Raw genomic sequence first — 26,296 nt, 5'->3', positions numbered from 1 at the left:
TGTACGGGCCGGCCCAGCGCCCCGCCGCCCGCACTTGTGCAGCCTGACCGTTCAGTAGAGATACCCCCCCCTCCCCCTCCTCCTCCTCCTCCTCCTTCCCTGCCTCTGGCTGCCGGGGGGAAGGTCTTAAAACGCATTCGCTCCGTACGTGCATGCAGTTAACCCCTTACTGCCCTTCCAGCCGCCCCCCGCAGCCCCGCGTGTTCCCCTGCCGTCTAGTGCGGCCGGCTCCGCCACCCTCCTGCTTTAAAACAGATCGATTTCCACGGGTGGGGACGGCTCCAGCACGGGGCTGGTGTCACCCAGACTCCCTGCGCGCCCCGAGCAGCCTGCGCGGCCGTCTCCTTCGCTCCCCGGACTCCGGCTTGCTGCTGCTTTTTTTTTTTTTCCTTTTTCTTTTTCTTTTTCTTTTTCTTTTTTTTTTTTTTTTTTTTCCCTCCCAGGAGTAGCAGCGAAACGTCCCGTCCTGCCTATTTGGAAATGGGAACAAATTGCTCCCCCGCCTTACCTCGCCCATCGCATCCCATATATAGTCATATCTACGGTCAAATGGCAGGCAGCAGCGAATGGGAGCGCTGAGCCTCCGAAAAAAGCCGGGGGGGAGTGAGAGAGGGAAAGGGGTAGGGACGAACGGAGGAGGGAGGGAAAGAAAGAAAAAAAAAAAAAAAGCCTTTCCAAAAAAGTATTGGATGTCTTGAGGAATGCAGTCAGCCCCCTGGGAAAGTACATATCTGTGAGGCGCTCCCTGCCCGCCGCTTGCACTCCGCCGGCGCCCCGTCCCGCACGGATCAGCCCCGCCGCCCGGCAGCTCCGCACCGCTCCGCGCCGCTCCCTCGGGGGCCGCGGCTGGGTCTCTGACTCGGGGCTGTCCCGCAGCTTCTCAAGTTTTGCTTTCGGGTTGCAATTCGCGCGGGGACGCGCCCTAGCCCACCGCCGCCATGGATGCCATCAAGAAGAAGATGCAGATGCTGAAGCTGGACAAGGAGAACGCCTTGGACAGAGCCGAGCAAGCCGAAGCGGACAAGAAGGCGGCGGAGGAGAGAAGCAAGCAGGTCTGCACCATGGGCCCGGGCGCGGCCAGCGCCGGGGCGCAAGTCTTTCCAGACGACTCCTTTCTCTCTCTTCTCTTCTCCCCCCCCCTCCGCCCCCCCCCCAAATGTACCTTGTTGTATTCCCCCCTCTTCACCCCCTGCAGAACTGGTTGAACTTTTCCCAAGGAGGAGCTTCACCCTGGCAGCCCCTGGCTGGAGGTTCCCGGGGGTCCGGCAGGAGGTCGTTCCGTCTGCCCCCAGCACCCTAGTTAGGGAGCGGGGCCCTGGGACAGCCGCATGGCCTCTCTGCCTTTGTCGTAGGGGCATGGCTGGGAGAGGCTGCCTCGAGCACCTGGTTAGCAGTGGACAGCCGTGCTGCAATTTGGCATAGGACACTTAAAGCTGTGTTCGCCGCCTCCAGCACCACCCAGCAGATTTGTCCGATTCCAGCTGCCCCCCCCCAGATGTGTATCCCATTTTTCTGGCCTTCTCCAACCCCCCCTTCTTTACACCTGGGGCTTTATTCATTTGGGGGAGGGGGACGCATTGGTGGCACATTTCTGGGAGATCCTGAAGGAGGAGGGAGGAAGAGAAAGGATTTAAAAATTTATTTCCTACTTTTCTAAGCCCAGGGAGAAACATATTTGTGCATTGTATTTCCTCTTGTGCACCTAGTTAGAGGATGACATTGTGCAATTGGAAAAGCAATTGCATGTGACGGAGGATGCAAGGGACCAAGTGCTGGAAGAGCTACACAAGTCTGAGGATAGTCTCCTCTCCGCAGAGGAGAATGCTGCCAAGGTATCGTGCCCTTGCCACAAGCAAAGAGAATCTAACTGTCTCTCCTGTCTCTCTCTCTCTGTCCGTCTGTCCTTTTCTGTCTCTTCTGCACTCGCACTTCTCCGTTTGCACGATCACGTTGCCTGCTGCACCTTTTCCTGCCCGCCCTCCCCTCTCCACCACTTTCCACCCGTATCACAGCTGGAGGACGAGCTGGTGTCTCTACAAAAGAAGCTGAAGAGCACTGAGGATGAGCTGGACAAATACTCCGAGTCTCTTAAAGATGCACAGGAAAAGTTGGAACTGGCTGACAAAAAGGCCACAGATGTAAGTTATCCCCATCCCTTCCACCACCACGCCAGTACAGAAACCACACACTCCCTCTGCACAGGACAGCCAGGACTCCTACTAAGCAGCGCTCCAAAGCTTTGCTGAGGGCAGAGTCCAGGCACCTCCTGGGCAGGGAGGTGGGAAACACAGCACTGCCTCCTTGCATGAGGTTTGCACACTGTCAGAGGCATTTGATTGGGTTTCTGCTCACTTGACATGTGCTTTTCATGTGTACTTGCCATTCTAGACGTGAAAGTAAAGAAAGGGTGGATCGTCGGTTCAGGTGATGGGGAAAACGGCTCAGGCTGGAACAACACTATCTTGATAGTGAAACAGAAGCAGAGAGTTAATAGCAATTAGATCTAGGAGGGGGAGATCCAGAAGAGCAAGGGCTGCTAGTTCTGTCTTCAAGAGAAGACATGTTCCTCGGCATGCGTGTGTTAGAACTGCTGCTAGATACTAGTTTGGCTCACTCACTGGTCCCTGAGATAAAAGATCCTCTCCCGTTTTTTTATTTCTGGAAATCACTGGAACTGTTTCACTTGTCAAAGAAAAGTCCGGTCTCGTGTGAGAGAAAATCGTCTGGAAGACGATACTTGCTAGGTCTGCAGTTCAGAGGACAGGGATCCTGGGAGCAAGCTGGGAGATATATATAGCTCAGCACTTTATATGGTAATAATGCAAGAGCTTGTGCCTCTCCCAGGCCCTCATCCCACCCACCTGTCTGCCCCTGACATGCATTTAATGCATTGCATGCATGGAACCATGCGAGTTTATTGTCTCTGCATTTAAGGTCCAGATCTCTATGGCTGCTGCTGTACAATCCAATTCTCTCTGAGTAAATCTCAGGTCTGAATTACAGGATTAGGTGAAACCACAGTATTTCCAAAGCAATGACCATCCTTTTCCTATAACTCAGCTTTAAAAATTAACCTCAAAGCCATAATAAAAAGAGGAGTTGCCACAGATGAAGCAAGCCAAGTATTTAGGGGAGGAAGAATAGTTTTAGAAGGGGAAGTGTTACAAAACCAACTTTGCATGAAAGACAACATGCTTTTATCTTATTTTACTTCTAAAATGAACAAAGGATAAAAAAAAGGCTTAACTTCAGTATGGCAATTAAGTTGTACAGCTTTGAAAGAACTCAAGAACTTAACAAACATAAGCGTGCATAGAAACGGGAGAGAGGGGTTCTGCATGTAATGCGGATCAGATGTCTGTCTTCTGTGTATAGCTGCATAGATGAGAGGCAGCTTCCTAGCAGGACATTTATTTAACTTGTTCAAAGGAGCCGCATATAGATCCAGGGGAGATATTCCTTATAAGGAAAAGTATGCAGACTATTTGGAAATAGCTCGCCTAGGATGAAGGCAGGAGAAATGCTACTAGATTCCCTTTTTGAAATGAAAGGTCTTCCTAACCAATCCCATTTTCCTTTGCTGGAAAACAGCATCTGAAAGCTAGTTGAGGGCAATTTTATTTGCAGTCATCCCTCAGGTGGAGGGTAGGCAAGCGGCTGGCTTGTTTTCATCAAGGTAAATGCTGTATTTAGTGGCATGCATTGAATACGTCTGACACTTTAAGGGCGTCTTTGGGTTTTTGGCAGTGCAGAGTATCTTTGGGGCATTGCAGAGTTGACCCAGTATTTGCCCTACTAGTTTGGATAGTTCCAAGCCTCAGGAAGAAGGCACGGGCAGGGGAGGGCGTGCCGGCTCCCTGGGGCCGACTCGCCTTCCACGGGGGGGATGAGGAAACCTCAACTCGCCGGTATCGCTCACCTCGCAAAAGCCGGGCACATCCCCTGTGAGCCGCCTCACCTGGGATGGGGGCAGCCGCAGCTCCCTCTCCCCTCCCCGTGTCTCAGGAGCTAGGCCAGGTGCAGCGGCGCGGGGGCGGGTTGCTCGGTGTCGTTTTATTACGCTCATACCGGGGCGGTTTGCTGAGGGGTAGGTGGGCTCTGGTTCCCGGACGGTCCGCCGGAGCCTTGGGGCGCTCGGCCGCCAGGGGGCGCCGCCGCCCCAGCGCGCCCACCTGGAGGCGGCCGCCGCGCCCCGGTCCCCACGGCCCGGCCCGGCCCTGCCCTGCCCCGCCCGGCTGGCCCGGCCCCGCCGCGCCTCAGAGCCCGTTCCCGGCTGGGGCCTGCCTCTCCCTGGAGCCTGCCTCGGTGCCCGCCCCGGCGGTGAGCCGAGCCGAGCCGCGCCGCGCCGCTCCCAGCTCGGTGCCGGCAGCCCCGCCCCGGTGCGCGGTGCGTTGCGGCGCGGGGGGACTTCCGGGGCTAGAGCGGGCTGGGCGGGCGGAGGGAGGCGGCGCAGGCCGGGCGAGAGGCGGCTATGGCGGCGATGAGCTCGCTGGAGGCCGTGCGGAGGAAGATCCGGAGCTTGCAGGAGCAGGCGGACGCCGCCGAGGAGCGGGCGGGTCGGCTGCAGCGGGAGGTGGACCAGGAGCGGGCCCTGCGGGAGGAGGTAGGGCCGCCGGCTCGGCTCGGCCCGGCCCGATTCGGTTCGGTTCGGCTCGGCTCGGGGGCCGCGGCCCGGTGGGAGCGGGAGGGGGGCCGCCGGTGGGGGGGGGGGGAAGGGGACGGGGACGGCTGACCCTCGCTGCTCCCCGGCCGGGGGGGTCGGGCGGCTTCTTCCTTCGCCGCCGCCGCCTCCTCCCACAAAATGGTTACCTGCCGGCCGCTGCGGTGCCCCCCTCCCCGCGCTGCGGGCGGAGGCCGCTGCTCCCGGCGGGCAGGCCCGGCGCCGCAGGTGAAGAGGGGGTCGCTGCGGTCTTCGGCCCGGAACGCTGTGCTCCGCGGCGCGGTAGCCTCAGTGGGGCAGGGGAAGCTGCGGTGCCGGGGTAGACCACGCTAGGTCTGCTGGCCAACAGCAAAACGCGAAGCTGGAGTGAGGTTATATTTAGGCGAGATGTTTGAGATTGGATGCTTTGTGTTGGGTTCCGAGCAAGCTTTTATGGGGTTTTTTGGGGGTTTTTTTTGCAAGCGCTAGGTGTCTGCTTATCCAGTCCAAACGAGTTCGGTTCTGGGAAATCAGCATGCCGACTGTTAAGAGGTTATGTACTTAGGACTGAACCTGAGATGGCCACACCCGAGTACTTGCCCACAGTACCTGAAAACACAACAGTGCTGTGATCATATGGCCCCTGTCCCTGTACATCTGTAGTACATTTAGCTTGTCAAAACCCCTAGCTAAGATGGGAAGGGAACAGTAAGCATCGTTTTAGGCAGAGACTCACATAGCGGAGAGGTGTAGTTATGGGTGGCAGTTACAGCAAAACACTGATAGGGCTGTTGTTTGCCTCACCGCTGACCTTGGGGAATTCTAGCAGCTGTAACTTAATGTTTGCTGCTATAAAACGCACAGTGTCCTTTGCGGTGGTTTTAGTGTGGTATGCTTCGGTGTTAGCATACAAGTGACGCAAAAGAACAAATTTCTTATTCGTGTAGTTTGTTACAACACAAGAAATGGTGATTATTGGATTTCCTTATAATGTGGGACTTTCTGCACATTCTGGGCAGCAAGTTCAAAGGAAGAGCCTTCTGATTACTTGCAGGTGATCTTCCCAAGGAGCAAAGTATGGCTCCTTATGCTTGTGTAACCACGGTATTCTTGCAAATCACTTCACATACCCTTTTTTTTTCAGTGAGGGATCATGTCACAGTCATTAACTTGTTTCATAAGGGCTTCTGTCTTTTAAAAAAAACTGTACTCCTCTAAGCTTTGTGGACTAATGGGGTAAAGGACACTAATTTTTCTACTTTCAGTAACATGCGTTGTTTTAAACAATGTAGTAAGGGATTCCCATTAAAATGGGGAAGTTTGCTGTTGCGTTTTGTAGCAGAAGGAGTAGCGCTGGAAGAGTGATTACAGCTTGCTGGTAAAGTCTTCCCATTAGAGCTCGGCCACGTTGCCATAAGGCTTAGGATCCTACAGGTTAATATTTATCTCTTCCCTGGAGTTGGTTTATGTGGATGATGTGGAATTTGCAGAGTACATTTACATGGTATTTAAGTTTTTGGAGGGGTCAGTGCTGGGGTGAATAAAGGCAGAAAACTGAACTCACAGGCAAGTGTAGACCTGTCCCTCTTCTATAATGCTAGCTGTGTATGGATATTTTTATTGCCACAGCTGTATTTCTGCATGCTTGAGAAGGGAGGCTTTAAGAATGTTGCAGAAAGCAAGCTGAGGTGTGAATCTGACCCTTCCCTTAGTGTAATATCTTACACGTATAGCATGTGACCAGCTAGGGTTGTTCTGGGGTTTTGGTGTTGTTTTTTTCTTCCTGTGCAAGGTACAGATACGCAAACAATGAAAAAGCTAAAGTTGTGGTCAGAACATATCACAGGTTACAGCTTTTGATTGTTAAACCAGATCGTTAAAGGTTTCAAGATGGTGACTAGCAGCCATTGCTTTAAAAAAGAATCTCTTCTGTTTTCAGTGCATGCATCTCAAGGGGCTACTGGTAATCACATTTTCAGAATGCATTTTTCTTCCTTCTTCTGGAAAACAGAATCTCTCTTACAACAGTAATAATTAACACCCGATGGTAACTTATCCATGTCATCGCTCATTGTAAAAATATGTGGTCTATAAGTGCTATGGCAAAAACGCAGAAGGTTATGTGTGTTAGCTGTGGGAGTGCCCCTTAATGTCACTGGGGTTTTTTCCTTCCTTACCATATAAGGAGAGAAGTCCTGCTCTGCAGAAGAATAACTTGGGCCATATAAGGCTGTTTGGTAAACCCTTATTAAGTTACTAGAGCAGGAAGTAAAAACTTGAACTTTAGTCACCCTGTGTTTTCTAAGCATATTGTATGCTCTTATCGTGATGAGGAGTCTTGACATGATAATAATTAACTTGTAACATTACAAATTTCCCAAGGGTAGCATTTATGAAAGGTGGTTTTCTTTCTCAAATCAGAATGTTCGAATTCTTACTGTTTAAAGCCAGAAGTCTGAAAATACAAGTTTGGAGTACTGCTGCTTGATTACACAGCTAAAGTTTTTATATTTGGGTTAATGTGGATGTCTAAAGATGAAGTCTCTTCTACTCCTGGTTCTATATGTTCACTGTCAATACTCGTTAATGTTCAAATACATATTTGCTTCCCTGTTTATGTGTTACTTCCAATCATTCTAGTGGGGCAATGTTACTGTTACATCAAAGGTGGTTTCACTTGTCTGGTGTGTAAGTTATTCTTTCTTGTATTATGTACAACAAAATTTTAGCTGTGGTCAACTATACCCAGCTGCTTCTGGTTAGTAAAAGCAACAAATAGCAGTTCCTTAAATTTTTATTTAAAGACAAAGTACCAAACTGATACTTTCGGTATCTACTTTTGATAGAGGGTTGGTTCTCCCCCATCCCCGCCCCAGCTCAACATCATAGGAAATTCAGATGTGTACTTCCTCATATATAGTGAGATCATTTTCATTACTGATTAAGAATAACTGTTACTCTTGAAAGTAATTAACTTTTTAGAATAATGACCTTTTATATATATTTTGAGCTTAATATCGTTTTTTTGAAAGAAGTAAAGTTTAATAATGAGGTTACTATGAGAAGGCTGTTTTAGAACTTACTTGGCAAGTGTAGGTTTGAGAATGTCAGAAGTAAAAGCTTGTAATGAAAAGAGGCAGCTGAGTTGCTGCAAGTGTTATGCAGAAGATTAAGTGAACAGGTAGTGCAAGAAAGGCAAATCTGGGGAAAGTTTGAGGATGGTAGTATGGGGAGGGGAGGAGAAGTTTGACGTGATTGTTGCCTGTACCGGGGGCCTTCTGGGATGTAGCCTCTGCTGGTGCCTTCTTTGTCAGCTGTTGCATAGCTTGCCTGTAAACAAAACTTGTGAGTATTTGGGCATTTCTTAAATGTTCTCATGCTCCCTCTGTGTCAGCTGTCTCATCGCAAATGCTGATCTAGGTGTATTTTTGCATGTTTACACTGAACCCTTTTTATGGAACTTGAGGAAATTCTTATCAAAATATGGCAAAAGGTCATAAATAAGGAATTTGGGATAACATAGAAGAATGGGGTAATTAGTTTGTGTTGACTTGATTTAAAAAAAAAAAAACGGGGGAGGGAAGAATATAATTAGTTAGTGTCTGCAAATACAATACAGAAAATATTTGGGAAACGATGCATAATTCTTCCAGTGCAGTTCTTTCTAGTACAAATTGTACAGTCCTTTAATGTGCTTCATTTAGAAGAAGCATTAATCACTTTTTCCTCCATTAAGCAATAACTTCACAATTCAATGAGAGCACGTACATCTCTGTGTATGGCCTTTTTAGTGGATGAAGTCAGAAATTACTAAAGTGCTGTTAAATGGCACTAGCAGGTATGTGGGATAATCTTTCACAAGAGGTGATGTGTGCCTTATTATGAATTAATTTCTGTTTTCCCTGTGCTTAGGCTGAGAGCGAAGTAGCTTCTCTGAACAGACGCATCCAGCTGGTTGAGGAGGAGTTGGATCGGGCTCAGGAGCGCTTGGCTACTGCCTTGCAGAAGCTGGAGGAGGCCGAGAAGGCTGCAGATGAGAGTGAAAGGTGGGTGGGGCCACTCTTGAATGGATTGTTACCCTTATGACAAAGATGATAATTGCCAGGGTGTGGGTTGGGGAAGTAAATTAAACCACTCCTATGTTTCTGAACATGTGTAATCCACTCTTCCTTTGCCTACATGGACTTGAGTTACATCTTGTCTGTAGGGATGTCCAAAATGTGTAGGCTTGAGTCCTCTTTTGTGTCTCAATTGTAAAGATAGGATTTAAGTGGGTTAGGGCTTTTGGTGTATCATGCCACGTCCTGGAAAAACTGCTTGGCCCAGCCCATCCTTCTGTATTTGGAAGACAACTTTTTGAGGGTGATCTGTACTTTTGTGTTGTTGGGTGATTCTTGATTTCATTGTGGGTAGAAAAATCTCACCTGGAGAATAGTAAAGTGCTGGAAGAGGTATTGGTTCTTCTGTTGGTGAGGTTGGTACATGAAGGTGAGCAAAGGAGTGAGAGCATAATTCCTTCAGATTTAGGCTGTGATTTCCAGAAGTACTTAATATAAGTTAGGAACTCAAGATTTGTGGCTTTGGAAGATCTTCTTTCTTACTTCTACAAATTGTGTTTTATATCTGTGATAGTGCCTTTTATTGGGAAAGAATCCTTTTATGTTCTGCATATGTATTTCTACCTCACTAACAACGCAGCCTGTTGAAGAGTGCCTGAGACTTTTGTGAAATAGTTAAGAGCATTAGGGACAAACATGCATGGAAGGGGCAATACACAATGTTTCCTGTTATGAAGGAGTTAAATTTTGCTTATGCAGAGCACGGAGAGCTTCAGTGCTCTAGGGCTCTGACGTGGCAAAACTCAGAGGAATCTGTCTGGCCCATAAACATAATGCCTGTCAGTCCTGCAGGGGTTGTAACATGCTGCTTCACAATAAGTGTAAAAGGACAGATGTCTTTTGCCATCTTAATAGGTCTTCAGAAGCAAGACCCTTTATTTACCTTTCTATAAGATCGGTTTTCTTTCAATTTAAAATGAAAAAGAATAGTACAGCTGAACTGTGGTAAGAGCTAAACAAATTAAATTTTCTTTCTTCCTAAGACATGCTTCTTTCCTTTGAACTTCTGAAGTGTGAATGCAGAGGACTAGGTCTATGGTGTGAAGAACCAAGTATCTGATGTGCTTTGTTCACCTTAATACACCTGTCTGAAAGTAGCACTCCAGTAGTAGTAGAGCTGGAGATAAACTGGCAAGCCCTGAACCTTGCATTTCCTGTTTCTCACGTCTTTCAGAGGAATGAAGGTCATTGAAAATAGAGCCCAGAAGGATGAAGAGAAGATGGAAATCCAAGAGATCCAGCTTAAAGAAGCTAAGCACATTGCTGAGGAGGCTGACCGCAAGTATGAAGAGGTCAGTTCTTGAGTGCAGGTCATCTGTTTCTAAAGCCTTTTAGGCTGTGCCTGTAATTCTTGGGTTTTTCCCCTTTGCCTTTTAAGTTCAAAAGGTCACAAACACCACTCTTTGCAGCTGTGGAAGGAAAAGTGAGCACCCGGATACCTCAGGGAACAAGGTGGCAGGAGATCTGCGCTCAGATCTCTGCATGAAAGTGGTTGAGAGTATTCCCTGGTCTCTTAAGGAAAAAAATATTTTTAAGTTGCTTTTCGGTGAATGAAAGAGAGGTCTTGAAAATGTCAGACAACAAAGACTCAAATGAATAATGAAGATGTCACATAATCAAAACTCATGGGTTGACCAGAAAATGGGAAGAGGCCCAACTGCCTGCTTTGTAGGTTCTAGAAACAGGTAATGTGTGCTGCACCAGCATAATATCCCTGATTGTCATTTGCCTTTTTCTGTAGGTGGCTCGTAAGCTTGTGATCATTGAGAGTGACCTGGAGCGGGCTGAGGAACGTGCTGAACTGTCAGAAAGGTAAGTGCCCCGAGATGTGTGTGAGGTGCTACAAGACAACTGTAACAGCATGAGACATTGGCAGTACACTGTGTGTTCAGCTCAAAGCTATGTTTTCCTCATTTACTCTAATGGTTGAAATAAATGGTCAACACCAAAGTAAATGTGTTCATATGTGTGTGCGCGTGTGTTTTGTCACTGCATGCTGTACCTGCACACTGATTTTGTGAATGGCTTTTGTGCATTTCATGTGTTCACTAACAGCCAAGTCCGACAGCTGGAAGAACAGTTAAGAATAATGGATCAAACCTTGAAAGCATTAATGGCTGCAGAGGATAAGGTACTGATACTAATAAATAGTTTTTAGGTTTAACTGCAACCCAAGTCTTTCAGCTTCCATAGCCGGTTAGCTCACTCAGTAGTAACAAATTATGTCCTCGCTACGCTCTCTACTCTCTTTGCATCTTGCTTTTGTGGTTTTCTTTGGTCTCTTTTTTGTTTATTCATTTTTACTTTTAAAACTGATCTCTTGTGCAGCCAAAAAGAAGCTGAACTGTCTCACGTGTAAAGGCTATGTAAATATTTCTGTGTAAGCCAAGGGCTGTAGATAACTTCTGTCTGGTTGTCATCGTAATGTACACTTGAAATGGAATTTGGCATTGTAAAGAGTTGCTTTCAATCTGTGATGGATTCAGCTGCTTTTGAGGCCGTTCTTTTGCTCTGTAATTGTTTTCATTTTTCTCTATCTTTTCCCCCTATTTCCTCCTGTTTCTTTTGCTTGACTGAATCTTCCATCCGCCCCTTTCCTGCCTTCCTTCCGAAATAACAGCAAATGTGCTGAGCTTGAAGAGGAGTTGAAAACTGTGACCAACAACCTGAAGTCGCTGGAGGCTCAGGCTGAGAAGGTAGGCTAGAGACTTACGTGAGAATGTGTCCCTTACGTTGTCACTTTGTCATCTGGATTGGCCCGTGGGGTTTTCTTTACATGCTGATCACTTTGCAGCATTTCAGCAAGGCCATTGTCAGTAGAAGCATTTGGACTTGCAACTCAATTCATATTTGGCTTTTATTGGAATCTAGCATTCCTTCTAGTTCCAAATAGGTCAGTATTATTTGACCACATTCTGTTAAGTAGTCTGAGAGAATTAAATATTACTTATAGAATGTCCCTCAAAATGGCACTTGTGTGCTAGTATTAAATTTCTTCAAATACCACTCCTCTTTAAAACTGTAGTACTAATTTCTACTCAAAGTTCCCACCATATACCACTGGAATATAACTCAAGGGAGGTTTTGATCTTGTAATAAACTGTGTATTACCGCAGTCTGGTAAGTGGAATTAATTTAGTTCTACCAATGTTAGTTTCTTGTATACAGTTGATCTATTAGAAGAGAGTCTCGAATGTGGTATTTTTTCCTATATTTAGAATACCTGGTCTAATATCGGTCATCGTCTTTCTAATTACAGTACTCACAGAAGGAAGACAAATATGAAGAGGAGATTAAAGTCCTGACTGACAAACTGAAGGAGGTAAAATTAGAGCTGTTCTTTACAACGGATCTTCCAATGCAGCTTTGATTCTTTTACTGTAAACACTACTTTGATGCTTTAAGGATGAACGTGCCATTTTGGAGACAATTTAGTGTTAAATGTTTCTCTTAAAAATTAATATTGCCCTCTTATTTGCCTCCTGTCATTGTACTTTTTTCCTCATTTGAATTGTTGCTCCTCTGTTCTTAAGTACTATGTGTGTGTTTCCTAAAGTAGTCTGTATTTGTCTCAACTTCAGGCTGAGACCCGTGCTGAATTTGCTGAGAGGTCAGTAACCAAGCTGGAGAAGAGCATTGATGACCTAGAAGGTAAGGGGGTTTATTTTTTCTCACTTACTACAGAAATACAGATTCTTTACTCTCCTTTTTTTTTCTTTTTTTTTTTTAGTACCCAATTCTACTCACCTAACTTGTCCTGCTTATATAAATAGGTCTGCCTAAAGAGTACAATATGCAAAATGTTTTCCAGTTGAAATGTATTAATAACTTAAATGCTTCAGGTTTTGCTCTTGCCTGTTCCTTTTTCTCTCACGTTCTCAAGACTCCTTTCATTTTTTTTGCTTTATACTCTTCTACTTGGAGGTATGTAAATGTATAGGGTAAATGATCAGATGATAAATATTATTATTATCTTACTAAAAAGCTGATGAAGAGCTGTGTTATGTTTATAATAATTAGGAATGTAGCAAGCTAACCTAATTTATTACTGTGATAAGTGTGGGTCAGGGCAGGCATTCTGTGACATAGACCAGTTGCTGTTTTTAGTAAAGCCAGTGGTTTGTATACATAATCAGGACAGCTTATTTAACTTCAGTGAGTTTCTTTTAAGGTTTTGATAATATTCTAGAACTGCAGTAGAGTAGTAGAATGTGATTTCTCCCTCTGGAGAAAATAATTCAGTAGTGCTTTGTAATTAAAAGTTACGTGGAGTTTACTATTTAGATGCATTACTCTAAGTTTAGGATTTTAAGAAGCTTAATTGCTTGGCATGGCAGTCTGACTTCTGCATAAAGGGTATGAAATATCTAGGAAGCTGCTGAAAATTTATGATCACTGTCTCAGGAAGGAAGCAGAGAAGAAAGGTAAGTGTTTAGAAAGAACAAAAATTGCTGTAAGAAACTGAGTTTATGACATCACACAAACCAGAGTGGGTTTTTTTTTAAAAAAAAAAAGTTGGTAGAGAATAAATGGTAGCATCTTCCTGGAGCCCCATTTTTGGATCTTTTCTCCCTAGCTCCTGGGCGCCCTCCTAATGTGCGTTAAAACAAAAATCCAGGGCAGTGAAACATGAATTTTGCTTCCCTGTACACTTTCTTTCCTTTGTTTTCTCTATATCACACATTGTCCCATGGCAGTGTAGTTAGTGAACTTGTCACATAAAACTATTTGCTGTTCATTTTTTTTTTTCATTCTTCTCTAATTTTGTAATTTTTGTTTTGTTTTGTCTGTCACAACACCTCTTTCTGTGCGCTCTTCCTCTTTTCTATGGCTTCTGGATGGTATCCCATGCCACCACTTTCACCTTCCATCCCGTGACTACGCTCCATTTCCTTGCACACCTCTGCCTTCCCTTGGGGAAATGTTAGATGAGCTATATGCTCAGAAACTGAAGTACAAAGCCATCAGTGAGGAGCTGGACCACGCTCTCAATGATATGACTTCCATGTAAATGTCTTCCCAGCTTGTGCCTGCACCCGCTTCCCTGCCCTCATTGATTGCACGGTTCCGGCCCTGTGAAATTATGCTCCCTCTGTAGCGGGAGATGCATTCCTTTAGCGAGACTAGGTGTACAAAATACCATGAACAATTCCTTTACCGTGGCAAAGTGTGGGTGAGTGTTGTGCCTAGCCTGGTAAATACTCATGGTTATTTTGTAAGCTGCTTAATAAGCTCGTATTTACTGTTTCATTCTGCATCTGCAATCCTTGTGTCTTGTGGTTGCCGTTTGTTTGTAGCGCTGCATTTATCCTTTCAGTTCACCTCTGTTCAAGCATTGTCTGCCAGGCCCATCGTGTTCAGTTTACCAAAGAAAATTGCCTCGGTATGAGTTGCATTCAGAGTGTATTCTTCCGCTGTCACAGTTCTTCTCTGGCAGAGTTCCTACAAAAGTTTCAAAGAAATTTAGATTTAGCTGTATTCTTTATTAATGACAGTGGAAAGTGTCTATCTGAATTTCCTTAACTACTATGAAAATTTCAACTAAATTACTAAATTATCACTAAATTACAAGTGTGGAAATTGCTTTAAAATACTTTGTCATTTAAACCCATAAAAGTGGCAACTGTAGGTTGCTTCTGCATATTTTGTGGAGGGTAGTAGTAATTTAGTTTGCATATACCGAAAATGCAGTAACATCAACTTTAGTCATAAGGAGAAAAATAGTGTATTAGGCAGCAGGAAAGCAGGAGAGTGATCAATTGTAAGGTGTGACTAATCCCTGCAGTGTTTGATACAAACTAACTCTTCTTCCATCAACCTAAAACTCTGAACAGAGGTCAACTGTGCTAAATCCACCTTCCCATGCTCATGCCTTTCACTTGCATGAACCCAGTGCAGTTGACATGGGAAAGAGGAAGAGTTGTGGCTCTCAAGTGCTTGTGAGGTGCGATGTTTAGTCCCAGCATATCTTTTTGGAAGCTAGCATGCTTTCAGCAAGGTATAAGCTTTGCTCAGAGCTTGAAATGTATTTTGCATGCACCCATGTTTTGCCCTTTTTTTTCATCCCTGTATCTGTTCATTACTTCCCTTCCTCTCTCTCCCAACTTTTTAGTAAGGGTCTAATGTACTCTGCTTTGTATGCTTCGATTTTTTTTTTTTTTTTTTTTTTTAAATATCTGCCCGCTCACTCCCCCTTCTCCCCTGCTTTTGCTCAGTGGCTTATCAAGCAAATGAATTTCTTTTTTTCTCCTGTGTACAGAGATTACAGTATTTCTTCAATCTGGGATGTTTCTAAATGGAAAACAAACTTTCAAATGTACTCTACTGGTACATGAGGACATTACTGTAACAATGCAGTCCCAGCATGGTGTGGTGTTTCTCTAGTAGTCATTGTGGCATGCTGGGCTCTGTTGCGCTGTTGCTGCCTTTTTGGAAGTCTTTACTGCACCTTTTTTATTTCCTACCTTATCTCACTTTTTCTTTTCATGCAGATAATTTTCTTTGCTTCACTTCTCCAAAGACATCTTCATCAGGTTGGATAAAACATCTTTCCAAGCTTTGGATGTTTCATGGGTTCACTGTCCTGTCTTCTAGCTTAGTTGACTCTATTCCTCTAGCACCTGTCTCAGAACATGCTCTCTTTGTGCTCTGCTGTACAGAAACTCTACATCTCTCAGTGTAAAATAAACATCCCAGCTGTATCCCTTTTGCTATTCCCTTGCCTTTTATTTATTTAAATAACTATTTCAGTTATTAATAAAAAATTGCTTTTTTTGCCATTAGGGGTTTAAATTTTTTTTGTGTTTCCATTTTTTTTTTCTGCAAACAGTTTTGCCTGAGTGTTGACAATGCAAAGCCAGTGATAGCAGTATATGGGATGAGGATACTACTCTTGGTATTTTGAGGTCAAAACTGACCAGTTATGATCATAGTCTTTCTCAAAATCTGATGCAGATAAAATGACAAATAGATGAAATGGAAATTTTTTCAGTTGTTGTTAAGCGAACATCTGCAAGGACACTACTTCCTTGGGGTCACTCGGTCATAGGAGCATGGTTGAGAGAGCAAATTAAGTCCTTGACACCAGATTTGTCACTTTAAAGTCTGAAATTTTCTCCTAGCTTGATGTGGAAGACTTCCTGTCTTTTATATAAATGTGTGTGTATTAACTTAAATGTTTGAGACAGATTTAAAGGGACAATATCAAAACCTTTAAATTATTTTTTTTCACCCCAAATCAGTCCTTTAAATGTATTTCAAAAAAGTCCCCCTTTCTCATACATCGATTGCTCAGCAAAGACATTGCTTGCTGACTTTTTTTTTTTAAACACAATATACTGCTCGAGTGGTATGATAGAATTGGAATTTTAGGAGGGAGATTTCCATAGCTTTCCACGCTTTTGCTTAGCTCAGACTTGTGAGTTTGAATTGCAGACTCATGAGAAATGTTTCAGAACTGGAGTAGGAAAACTCATGATTACACTACTAATGAAATGATTCTGCTGCCAAGTAGAACATAGAGATTTCAGGTTTGAAAGTGTAAACGTTGGCTTTCAGCTGATTTGGCAGTGCCTGATTCAGGATGAAGCATTAAATACTGACCCTTGCTTTTTTGTACTGTTATTTGCAACTGGAGAGTTTATTGCATTACTTTAACTTCATTTTCTTCACAATGAAGGAAATTATTTTCCAGTTCACGTTAAAGTGAATCAGTTTAAACTGGATTAATTTCTGATTATGCCTGTCACTGTATGTATTGGTAAATTCCTAAGTCACAGCAGCTAAATAAACTCATCATAACATAGCTGAGTTTTAGTTTTTAGCTTGTAGAATAATGTAAATGTGGATTTCTTATTCAACTTCAGGATTATTCAGCAGCGCAGTGTAGCCTAGATTTCCTCCTCTCCCCAAAACCTGTTTTCCAAATAAGGCTTTTGCAAATGGATCTATTATCTTCCCCCTGCCATCCTCAGATAACTTCTCATCCCAGTTTTTTAACCCATGATACATGTCCTAATGTTACTGGCTATGGGGAGAAGTCCAAGTACAGTATGTCTATAAGCAGTCACAGGTAGTCCAGATAATAAAGTTCAATGACTTACTAATCAGCAATTGAGATACAATAAGTGGGTTTACACACTGTATATATTGCAATTGAGAAGTAAAATGTTTAGTGTGAAGATTAACCAAATGTAATGGGAAGAGTATTTGTAAAATGACTGAAGCTAATGTGGTTAACTTCACAAATGCAAGAGTTATGGGGAATGTGGTCAGCTGTCACTTGTCAGCTGAGCCAGGATAACTCTACGCTACAGCAACTCCGACCCCTTAATCTACTGTGTGTTTTGGTCTATTGTGGCAGCGGTGTTGTTTTTCCCCTCAATTCCTTGCAGTACTGTTGTTTCTTAAGAAAAGTAAAAAAAGCAAAATCCAACGTAGGAACCTGGTAATTTTCAACACAGTAATTTTGAACATCAGTATTTAAATTTTCCCTTTTCCTTCAAACACACATAATCATCTCTCTGCACTGTAGGGTGATGAATTGCTGGACAGAGTACTGGAAATGGGCAATCCAATGCAGGTAGCTGTGTACAGAATTCCTAGCTGGCCCTGCTGCACTGATCTGCTGCACAGAGCTGTTGTGATTTCTCACTGCAGTGTGTTTCAGCAGTCTTGTCACCGTCGGACCTGACCTGTGCATTATGTTGTACATCCCACAAGGTCTGGCCATGTGTAGCTAGTCATGTACATGAGGCTTGTTGACAGGAGTGCAAGGCTGGCTCTGATGCCTGATGTCTCATCTGCTGTGCTTGAGGCCGAGCCTCACTGGGTCTGCACTAGAGCTTGAACTCCCTGCTTGGCCTAAGGTGGTTGCCTACAGATCCAGCCCTTGGCTCTTCTCTCTGTGATAAATCGCAACCTAGACAGACTACATGTGGGTAGCTTTCCATGCTTTACCTGGGGGTTTTAGTCTCATTCTGGATGTTGAGAAATACTGTAAATCTCTGCCTCAATTAAAGAGAGGAATTTTCTGTGATGAAGGTAAGCATCAAGTTCTTAGTTCAAATAATGTTGTCATGTTTCAGTAACAACTAAATACGCTTTGCCAAACAAAGTGCAATTTTAGTTACTCTGAGGTTTCAATGTTTTTTTCCACGTATATGTGAAATTATCCTGATAAGAGAGACAAGACCCTGTTGTTACCAGTGCAGGATCAGAGCTCTGAAATGTGCCATGGTTTTACTGAGCTGGCTGTTGGAGTTTGGGCTGGGGAGGAAGCTGTGAGGCGTTGCCACTCACCGCACAAGTATGTCCTACAGAGCAGCTCACTGCACAGCTTTGCTGTTGCTGTGTCCAGAGCCTGCAGCGGAGCAGGATTTCTGTGGAAGCTGTTAGGAAGCTTGTGGAAAAGAATCAGAAAGAGTCATTTCCTGTAGGGGAATAATCTGGGATCAAGAGGTCAGGAGTGCAGTTTGAATCTACACTATTGGGAATAATATGGACAATTTGAGAAAACAAGATGGTCAAAAACCGTCATGGAACGTTCTTTCACTCTGCAGAACAACTCTCGCTAAATGCACTGCCACAACATAGCTGTGGCTGTTCTCTTTGACTGTGAACTGTCCTCTCGGCTGTATGTGAACAACACAGGTTTTCATTCTTCCATTTCATGTTCACCGAATGTTTGGGTTTGTTTTCTTACAAAGTACTACTGGACAATTTAAAGGTCTTGAAGCGTGCTGATACCAGTAACAGAAGTGTGTTTCCCTACCAAAAATACCATTTCAGCTGTCAGATTCCCCAGGAAAGGAGTACAGGCTGAGTCAGACCTAGTGGTAGTTGGCTATCAACATCTCTCCTGCTGTTACTTACCCTGGTTGTGACGCAGTTGCTTTCCCTCCACTGGCAGATGAGGTTCCACCACATCTTAAATAGTTTACAGAGAAAAATGTCACTCAAATCTCCCCCACACTGTACGTAGAGATTAAAGCAGAACTTGGTTCTTTTTGGAATATAGCTGCAGTTCTTACGCTTCTGTTCTCACCTGTCTCACAGCTGTTCCCCACAACAGGAGTCTTAGCCAGTTCTTTGTAGGTTATAATAGGTGTTTCTTGGAGTGGCTATTTAATTACTAGTATTCTAGAAACAAAGGTAAAATGTTTCTCTGTATGTTACTGAACTGTCTGTGGTGTGACCAGTTTCTTTATTAACTCTTACTTACCTGTTTTCTCTAATCTGTCTTCATTCTGCCTCTTTTTTTCCCTTCTAACCTGCTTGCTGCCTGTACAGACCAACTCTACCAGCAACTTGAGCAAAACAGTCGCCTAACTAATGAACTAAAGCTGGCATTGAATGAGGATTAAACTTTAGTGTGACTATATTATTAACTTGTTTAAAAACTGCTTCTTCCAAATTTCATTAAGAATGAATCGGTAAATGTAGAAATAAGCAAGAAACCTAGAAATTGGGTTTTTTTCAGGCTGTTGATTCTGTGGTAAATTAATGGAGGAAGTTCTCAGTTTCTGTTGGAAAAATATGAAAAAGCTTCTTCTGGATGAGGCTTTTCATTATTTGTATGCATATCTGCTTTGGAGGAGCAGTAAGCTCTTTGGCTGTGCAATAGCTCCTCTCTACTTCAGTGAACAGCTACAGCATTTAGCTAGCAGTATCCAGAAAGTAACAGCCTGCCTTGTAGAGAGACAGTTTACCTGACATCATAATTGGCCCTGAGATTTTTACTGGAACATGGATGAGAGAAAAATGTTCACAGGGTTCATATTGCCGTATTACAAAACCTACATAAAGGATACTTATAGCCGTTTTGTTTTCTGGAGTCTTTAATGCAATAATTTTGCGTTACTATGAATTGGGCTTGTATTTGACTTACAAAAACAAAACCAAAAACACCCCCAAAAACCCAACAAAACAAAACACCCTAAGAATGGGATCTCCATCTGAAAATACCCCATCAGTTTAAAGGTATGCTTGCATTAGTATGAAGTTACTATTACTGGATTCTGGTAGGATGCAGCTCTAGAACATTGTGCTCATTTATTGTATCAAATAAGCGTGTTAAATGACTGTCCTATAAAAGTGTGCATGCAATATAAAGCTACTAACTTCAGTTTTATTTATTTTCTAGAAGAAATAAATTTCTTAAAGGTCACTTCACTGAAGAACACATTAGTTTTAATTTTTTTGTTCTTTGCAAGTTCTGAATTACATGAAACTTGAAGTATGCAAAGAACTTGATTATTTTATTACCCTACTAAAAAAAAAAAAAGCACCATTCACTGTCCCACATTCCTATAAGCAAAGAGTTTCCAGAACATGCAAGAATTGTGTCCCTGTTGGCAGTGCATTTTCTTAACAAATGCAGCTGTAAACAGTTCTAAACTTGCATTACTTGCCACTTGTTTTATTGATTTGGAATTCTCTCTAGTTGTGTTGTCTGGGGACATGGTATTTATGAGCATGCACATTTCTTAACTGTCTAAACCCTTCAATAGAAGTGATGATTGCATGCCTTCATATTCTGAGAATCAGTGCCTCCAAAGAACTGCTATTCATGTTTTAATTTTCTAATTCCACAACAGAGAAAGTGGCGCATGCCAAAGAAGAAAACCTTAGTATGCATCAGATGCTGGATCAAACTTTACTGGAGTTAAACAACATGTGAAAACCTTCTTAGCAGCAACCACATTATTTGTTTTATTATTTTTACACCTGCTTGCCGTGAAACCCCATAAACATGTCTTTATTTTAGTTTCACCACAGTCACAAGAACATCTGCTAAATTATCAGGCAGGGGTCAGGGAAACAACAAAATGGGCAAGCCATATGCGGGTTAAGCTACATTACATTATGGTTTAAATGTGCCATTTCCCAATAAAAATGTTACCTACACTTTGTAGAGAGTTCAGCAATTCAGTATGCTTAGTCTTTTGAAGAATCCTAGCTGTGGCAGAAAGTGTCCCACCTCAAGTGCCAACTACAATTTTTAACAGCAAGCATGATTCATATTCAGAAGAGATCAGGTGGAAATGGTGCTATTTTGAACAAAACATTCTACTGAATTCTTTTGTTTGATATCAGACAAGTCGGAAGTTGTCCAGCACGGTAATTTATTTTTATCAGAATGTTATTGATCTGTGGGGATTTGGACTTTCTGTGCCTTCTAATTCAATAAAATGAAGGTATGTAAGTAACAGAGAAAAGTGAAGGCTTCTGGAGGTTTTAAATTGTGTTCTTGCAACTCAATACAGAAGTGTAGGTCAGCATTTCACCTTGAGTATTCATTCGATTGTATTTTTCATGTTGAAATGAAAGATTCAATAAATTCAGGAGAAAACATAAATTTGGAAGAGATTGTTTTAAAATGTATTTTATTTGTGTGGATTTGGGGGAGGGGGAGGAATTTATAAACTGATATTCGCCTCACTTTTTTTCACACTTTCTTTGAGCAGTTTTAAAACTATACCTGTATGTAAACATTGTATAATGATATGGAATAAAATGCACATTTTAGGACATTTTTTAAATTTTGCTCTCCTGTGATTTGTTTTTCATCACGTTACCTTTCTGTGTATGGCTGTGTAAAATATGCATATGTACTGTCTCTCTCACTGGGATACACTGTTAACACATTGGCTTTCAGTCTTTTCTGTGCTGTTAGGCTAATGTATAAAAAGGCAGTGAAATGTAGTGGTTTGGACTGATGTGGATCTGCAGCTAAGAGGGGCCCTTTGAGGGTTATATTGCAGAAACCTGTCCCTGTCACTTGATTGTATTCCCAGACGGGTGCAGAATGTAACTATCACCTAATGGATGACAGAGCTTCCCAAAAGTATTCATTGTTGATCAAAACTGTTTTCAGTAAGATCATTGCAGAGCTCACATAGACTTCTGTAGGAAGTGAGCCCTAAAGGCCATGCTCTTGGAAATGCTACTGTGTATTTGTATATCTTGCCTATTAATATGTGTTAATTTACTTCAGTACAGTGATAAACCTTCCAAAATGATGTGTCAAGTTCAGGAGAGATCCTTTCACCCAGCTTTTCACTGCTGGTTGCTAATTTCTACATCCAGGTATCTTTATTTGAATTATGAGGTCTGTCAAAGAGCAACTTCAGAACTTCAGAAATAATTCTTACTCCTCCTTTTTCTATAGTACGTTGCTGGAAGTGGATGCTGTCCATCCTTCTAGCAGCAAGGAGCTCAGTAGGAGACAGGTATAGATAACCTTCCAGATCGTCAAAGAATCTCCGTTAGTTGACCCTTAGCAAGCAACTGAAAACAAGTGACTTTCTCAGCAGCTGGTGTAGTGGTGAAAGAGTAAAGTGATACATAAAAATTTCAGGTTAAATGGGAGTCATAGAGGGAAGATGTACTGGTGTGAGTCTCTGGCTTTTTTTGGTTGTGTTATAAAGCGGACAACTTAGTAACATTACAAGCTTTTGCATGATGCTGCCGAGTCATCCTGAATGGAAAGGATGAGATCCCTGGTTTCACCTGTCCCTTTAAGTGTTTTGGGGAAGTAAAATATACGTTACAAGGCTCCTACAGTGCCTTAAGCTTGTACTGGAGGCCGACAGTCTAAAATTCCAAGTAACAGTTGTGCAGAGGTAAGTTATCATCTTTTTCTCCTTGCTTATCACAAGGATGAAATGTCAGGTAATGGGGCTCTAAGAGTTCAAGCCTTCCTATGCTGCTGGCTTTGAGTGGTGCTTACAGCTGGAGTCACTAGGGCTGCTTCCAGTAGGAAGTGCCGTGCTGGGTCGTAGTCTGTAGGGTAGGGCTCAAGGCTACCCAGAGAGTTGGAGGCTGTGCTGGGAGCCGAACAGAGGAGTTCCTAGCACTTGGCCATGAGTTTTATACAGCTGAGTGTGCTGCTTGCTCCACTGGATTGCTTTGACCGGCCCATGGTCTGTGCTTGGGTCCTAAACAATGTGTCTGAGTGAGGTCAGGCTTTTTGTTTGCTGCTTAAAATTGCTTGCTTTCCAGGAGACCACAAACTGTTTTGTGGTTTGGGGGATCTGAATTCACCCCTTACTGTCTGTAAGGGTAAGGAGGAGGCTGTGGTTTTCATGTCTCTTAATGAGATCATGTCACCATTAATAGCGCAAGAATGTGCAAGCAAGGAGATAAGAATTAATCTGAAAAAAATCTGCCTGTAGTATGGACTTCCCCAAAGTGCACTGTTGTAGATGAATCCATAAAGCTTCATAATAGGTAAATAAAAGTTTTCCAGTTCCAAGGAGAGCTGAAGGGAGCAGTGAACATAATGGTGAATCACATCAAGTGTCTTTTTTTTTGCTGACTAACAACAGACATATAAATAAGCATATGGATGTATTTGCTGCAGCAGGAAAATCTGTTTCTACCACATACCATAAGCCACTACCCCTTATGGGTTCTTAGCATGCAGTGCCTAATCAGACAAAACTCAGTGAAGCTAGAAGGCATTGGCTTGTAAAAATAAATAAATTGGGCTCTGATTTAACCCCATTCTGAACAAATGGGAATTTCTCCCTCTTGCAGCTACTTTGCCCAAAATGTTAACTCCAAAAATGTGTTAAATTACAGAACCCTGCATCACTTAGCATTCCTCAAGATGCGTGTCTTGGTTTGGAGAGCTATTTGCCCTTTTCTTCAATGCAGAAACACATTTGGCAGTTTGAAATATACCATTATCATGCAGCCGTGCTATGTAATCATCTTGGTTGTTTTGTGAGTTGTCCTTTCTCAGTGAAATGAGTAGTTCTGAGAGCACCAGAACTGGCAAAACCTGCCTTCTTGCAGATTCATGTCTCATGGTTGGTTGTAACCTTGCAATGAATTTTCTTCCAGATACTGAGATATTTGTGTTGTCTCTTGCTCCCTTATGGGACTTCTCTGATGTCTAATAATATGCAAGCCCTGCCTGCCTTTCCATCAGGATGCTCATAAGCATGCTCTTTCTATGTTAAATGGTTCCTTACGTTGACAAAACTTGAAGAAACATAATTTTTCTTTTGGATTTCTGTGTGGTCAAAACTAGTCAATCAGTTCAAGAGTTGTTGAATGGGTTGAGACACAGAGGTAAGAATGACATGTAAGTCCCTTTTCTTTAAGAAACAAGGCTACAGCAGTAGCCTGCACCTATAGAGCTCTGCCTCTCAGAGCTCTAGCACTTGAGTGAGAAATCTGAATCTGTAAGTTATTATGCATATTAACCAATTTCTGCTGTCATTGATGCTACTCAAAATCTGGATTAAGTTGGCAAACTTTGCTATACTGTTAATATTTTAGGAATATCTGTTACACTGGGCTGTCTATAACTGCTGTAATGTCTGTTAGTGGCAGCAAAAGAAGAAAGTGATTAGCCAACTAAAACATTTAAAAACAAGGGGGGGGGGGGGGGGGGGAATACTTTTTACATAGCTCAGCACTTGGGAAAATACAGTATTTTTTCCTCATGTTCATTTTGGTGTTTTGGGTTTGGGTTTTTTTTTTTAATTTCTGAGTTTTTTAATAATAACACAGGAGCATCAGTGAAAGATTAAGTGGGAATTGCAGCAAAAAGGTCAAAGCAGTAGAGAAGAGGGTAATGCTTTTTATCTTCATGGAGTTCTTTTGAAAATGCACACAGGAATAGTTCCTTGGAATAGAGGGAAGCTGTGTAACTTGGTTTCTTCAGTGTGTGTAGTATTCTTTCCAAGGTATGGAAAATCTGTACAAGTTTGCGTAATCTTCTTGGCTTCAATTGTGAACCTATCTAGTTTTCTGTAAGTCATATCCCTGCCAATTTGTAAGCAGTTGCTGAGAATTGCATAAATGCAGGATACCCCTCACAATGACAGCAGCTTAGTGAGCAATCTAGATATCCCAGTTAGTTAATTTATGTGAGAGCAGAAACAATGGGAAACAGCAGCAGATAAAAGTCTTACAGACACATAAAAACCTATTCCTTCACATTCATTATTTCTTGACTCATAACGCACTGAAATGAAAGGACATTACGTAGTATTTTGGATTTGAATATTATGGCCTTTAAGGGCACCTCAGCACTGGTTTCTTCCTATCTCTTTACTGGTTTGAGGAATGGCTGGATAAAGATTAAACAGCATCTTTTTAATTAAAAAAAAAAAAAAGAAATAGAGCCAACACCAAAAAAAAAGTCCTGCAGACCTAGCTGTAGTTGATAGTACCACATCATAACATACTGGCGTGCATGGCTGTGGGAACATTTCTCTCATTTGTGTACAGCAAGCGTATATGGATCATGGGTATAAAGGGATGAAGTATGTTTGGGGTATAGGATCCTGCCAAGTATTTTGAATGCCTTCTGTTCCAGGGCCTGACCATGATCTGCTTCTTGGGATTATTCCTTTCATCAATGTTGTTTTCATTTTTTGCCCTGAGATTCAAACAGGAATGTCAAGGAAGTGTCCGTGTGATCTTGTCTCAGTCAAAGCTCATGGCAAATGGTGTTTCTTTGGATAAAACCTGCAAAGGCCTAACACTTAGTGATAGTTGTTAATGCCACTGAGGAAAATGATGCAGGCCTGGTGTTCCTACAGCAGAATTTGTGAAAGAATAACCAGGAAGGTGAAACTGCAAGGCTCTGGTAAGTTGTTATAACTTGCTTAGGATACATGGGTATTGATATTAACATGGAAATCTGTGTGAGTTTCCAGTTTAAAAATAGAGCATTTTTTTGCAGGTCCACCAGTAGTTTGCATGTTTGTCTTGACAAGAATACTAGTTAGAGAAATAGCCTGGGAAAAAGCTTCGAAATCTTTCTTGGATTATGGTTTTCTGTAGCCAGCAAAGAGGACCCTGCCAGATTTCTTTCCATGTAATCTGGATTGCTGTACTACTTCCCTATTTATTGTACACATATAGACTATAAAATAGACTAAAGAGATGATGTAATTTGTGCAGGCTGTCCAGAAAAAAGAACATATCTAGAAGATGAACTAGGCAAGAAAGCAGCTAAAAGGGAAATGATGAGGTAGAATTGTGCGTGGGGGCTAGAGGCCAGTCAGGAGGGTATAGATAGCATGAAGGTGATCTACAGAAGAATGAATCCTCCCCCTCTAAATGCTACTGTGTAGTTATGCCTTGTCCTGCTCCTGTAGCCTCTGCTTGTGTTCCTGCAGCCACTGCATTCCTCTGCCGCAGAGGAAGGTGGCTGGCAAAGTCCAGGTAGGAGCAAATTCTTTGTTACCCCACATCTGGGTTTAAAGTACAATATGCAGGAGCTTTTCCCGTAAAAATCAATAACAATCCTTTCTCTCAGTGGTTCTTGCCACATCAGCAGAATCTGGGTTAAATTTCCTCTTTGCTAGAACTTTATTTTCAATTACCTTAACCAGGAAATCATGACACTTAAAAAAAAAAAAAAAAAAAAAGACAAAACCACCATTTTTTGCTGCTTTTCAGCAGTTAGCAAACATGCAGCAAATGTGTGTTTGCTTTTATTACACTCACATGCAGCCATGTCTGAGTGCAAGGCATTTCCTGGAGATTAACAGCTGGGTGGGAAGGATTGTGG

At 42.9% G+C, this 26,296-nt stretch overlaps 1 protein-coding gene across 27 annotated transcripts; it reads left to right on the top strand.

Moving 5' to 3' along the window:
* The first annotated feature begins 716 nt into the window (after positions 1–716).
* Positions 717–21,299, top strand: TPM1 (tropomyosin 1). Of its 27 annotated transcripts, none has more exons than XM_049812978.1 (10): positions 722–1,052; positions 1,707–1,832; positions 2,013–2,138; positions 8,552–8,685; positions 9,932–10,049; positions 10,499–10,569; positions 11,378–11,453; positions 12,017–12,079; positions 12,339–12,408; positions 13,686–15,242. In XM_049812978.1, exons 1-10 carry the CDS (start codon positions 939–941, stop codon positions 13,766–13,768), a joined length of 981 nt encoding a protein of 326 aa, XP_049668935.1. In that variant the 5' UTR covers positions 722–938; the 3' UTR covers positions 13,769–15,242. The 27 variants fall into 27 exon arrangements, with proteins under 27 accessions (XP_049668909.1, XP_049668925.1, XP_049668920.1 ...); XM_049812977.1 differs by lacking the exon at positions 11,378–11,453 and adding an exon at positions 10,813–10,888; XM_049812976.1 differs by lacking the exon at positions 13,686–15,242 and adding an exon at positions 20,355–21,299 and having other exon boundaries at positions 731–1,052.
* The last annotated feature ends 4,997 nt before the right edge of the window (positions 21,300–26,296 follow it).

The sequence above is a fragment of the Accipiter gentilis genome, chromosome 10, assembly GCF_929443795.1.
Source record: "Accipiter gentilis chromosome 10, bAccGen1.1, whole genome shotgun sequence".
Lineage (NCBI taxonomy): Eukaryota > Metazoa > Chordata > Aves > Accipitriformes > Accipitridae > Astur > Astur gentilis.
This window is presented reverse-complemented; position numbering and strand designations above follow the sequence as displayed.

Coding starts and splice junctions, on each gene's coding strand:
- TPM1 (XM_049812976.1), top strand. CDS start 939: ATGGATGCCATCAAGAAGAAGATGCAGATGCTGAAGCTGGACAAGGAG. Junction 1,053..1,706: donor CGGAGGAGAGAAGCAAGCAG/GTCTGCACCATG, acceptor TTGTGCACCTAG/TTAGAGGATGACATTGTGCA. Junction 1,833..2,012: donor CAGAGGAGAATGCTGCCAAG/GTATCGTGCCCT, acceptor CCCGTATCACAG/CTGGAGGACGAGCTGGTGTC.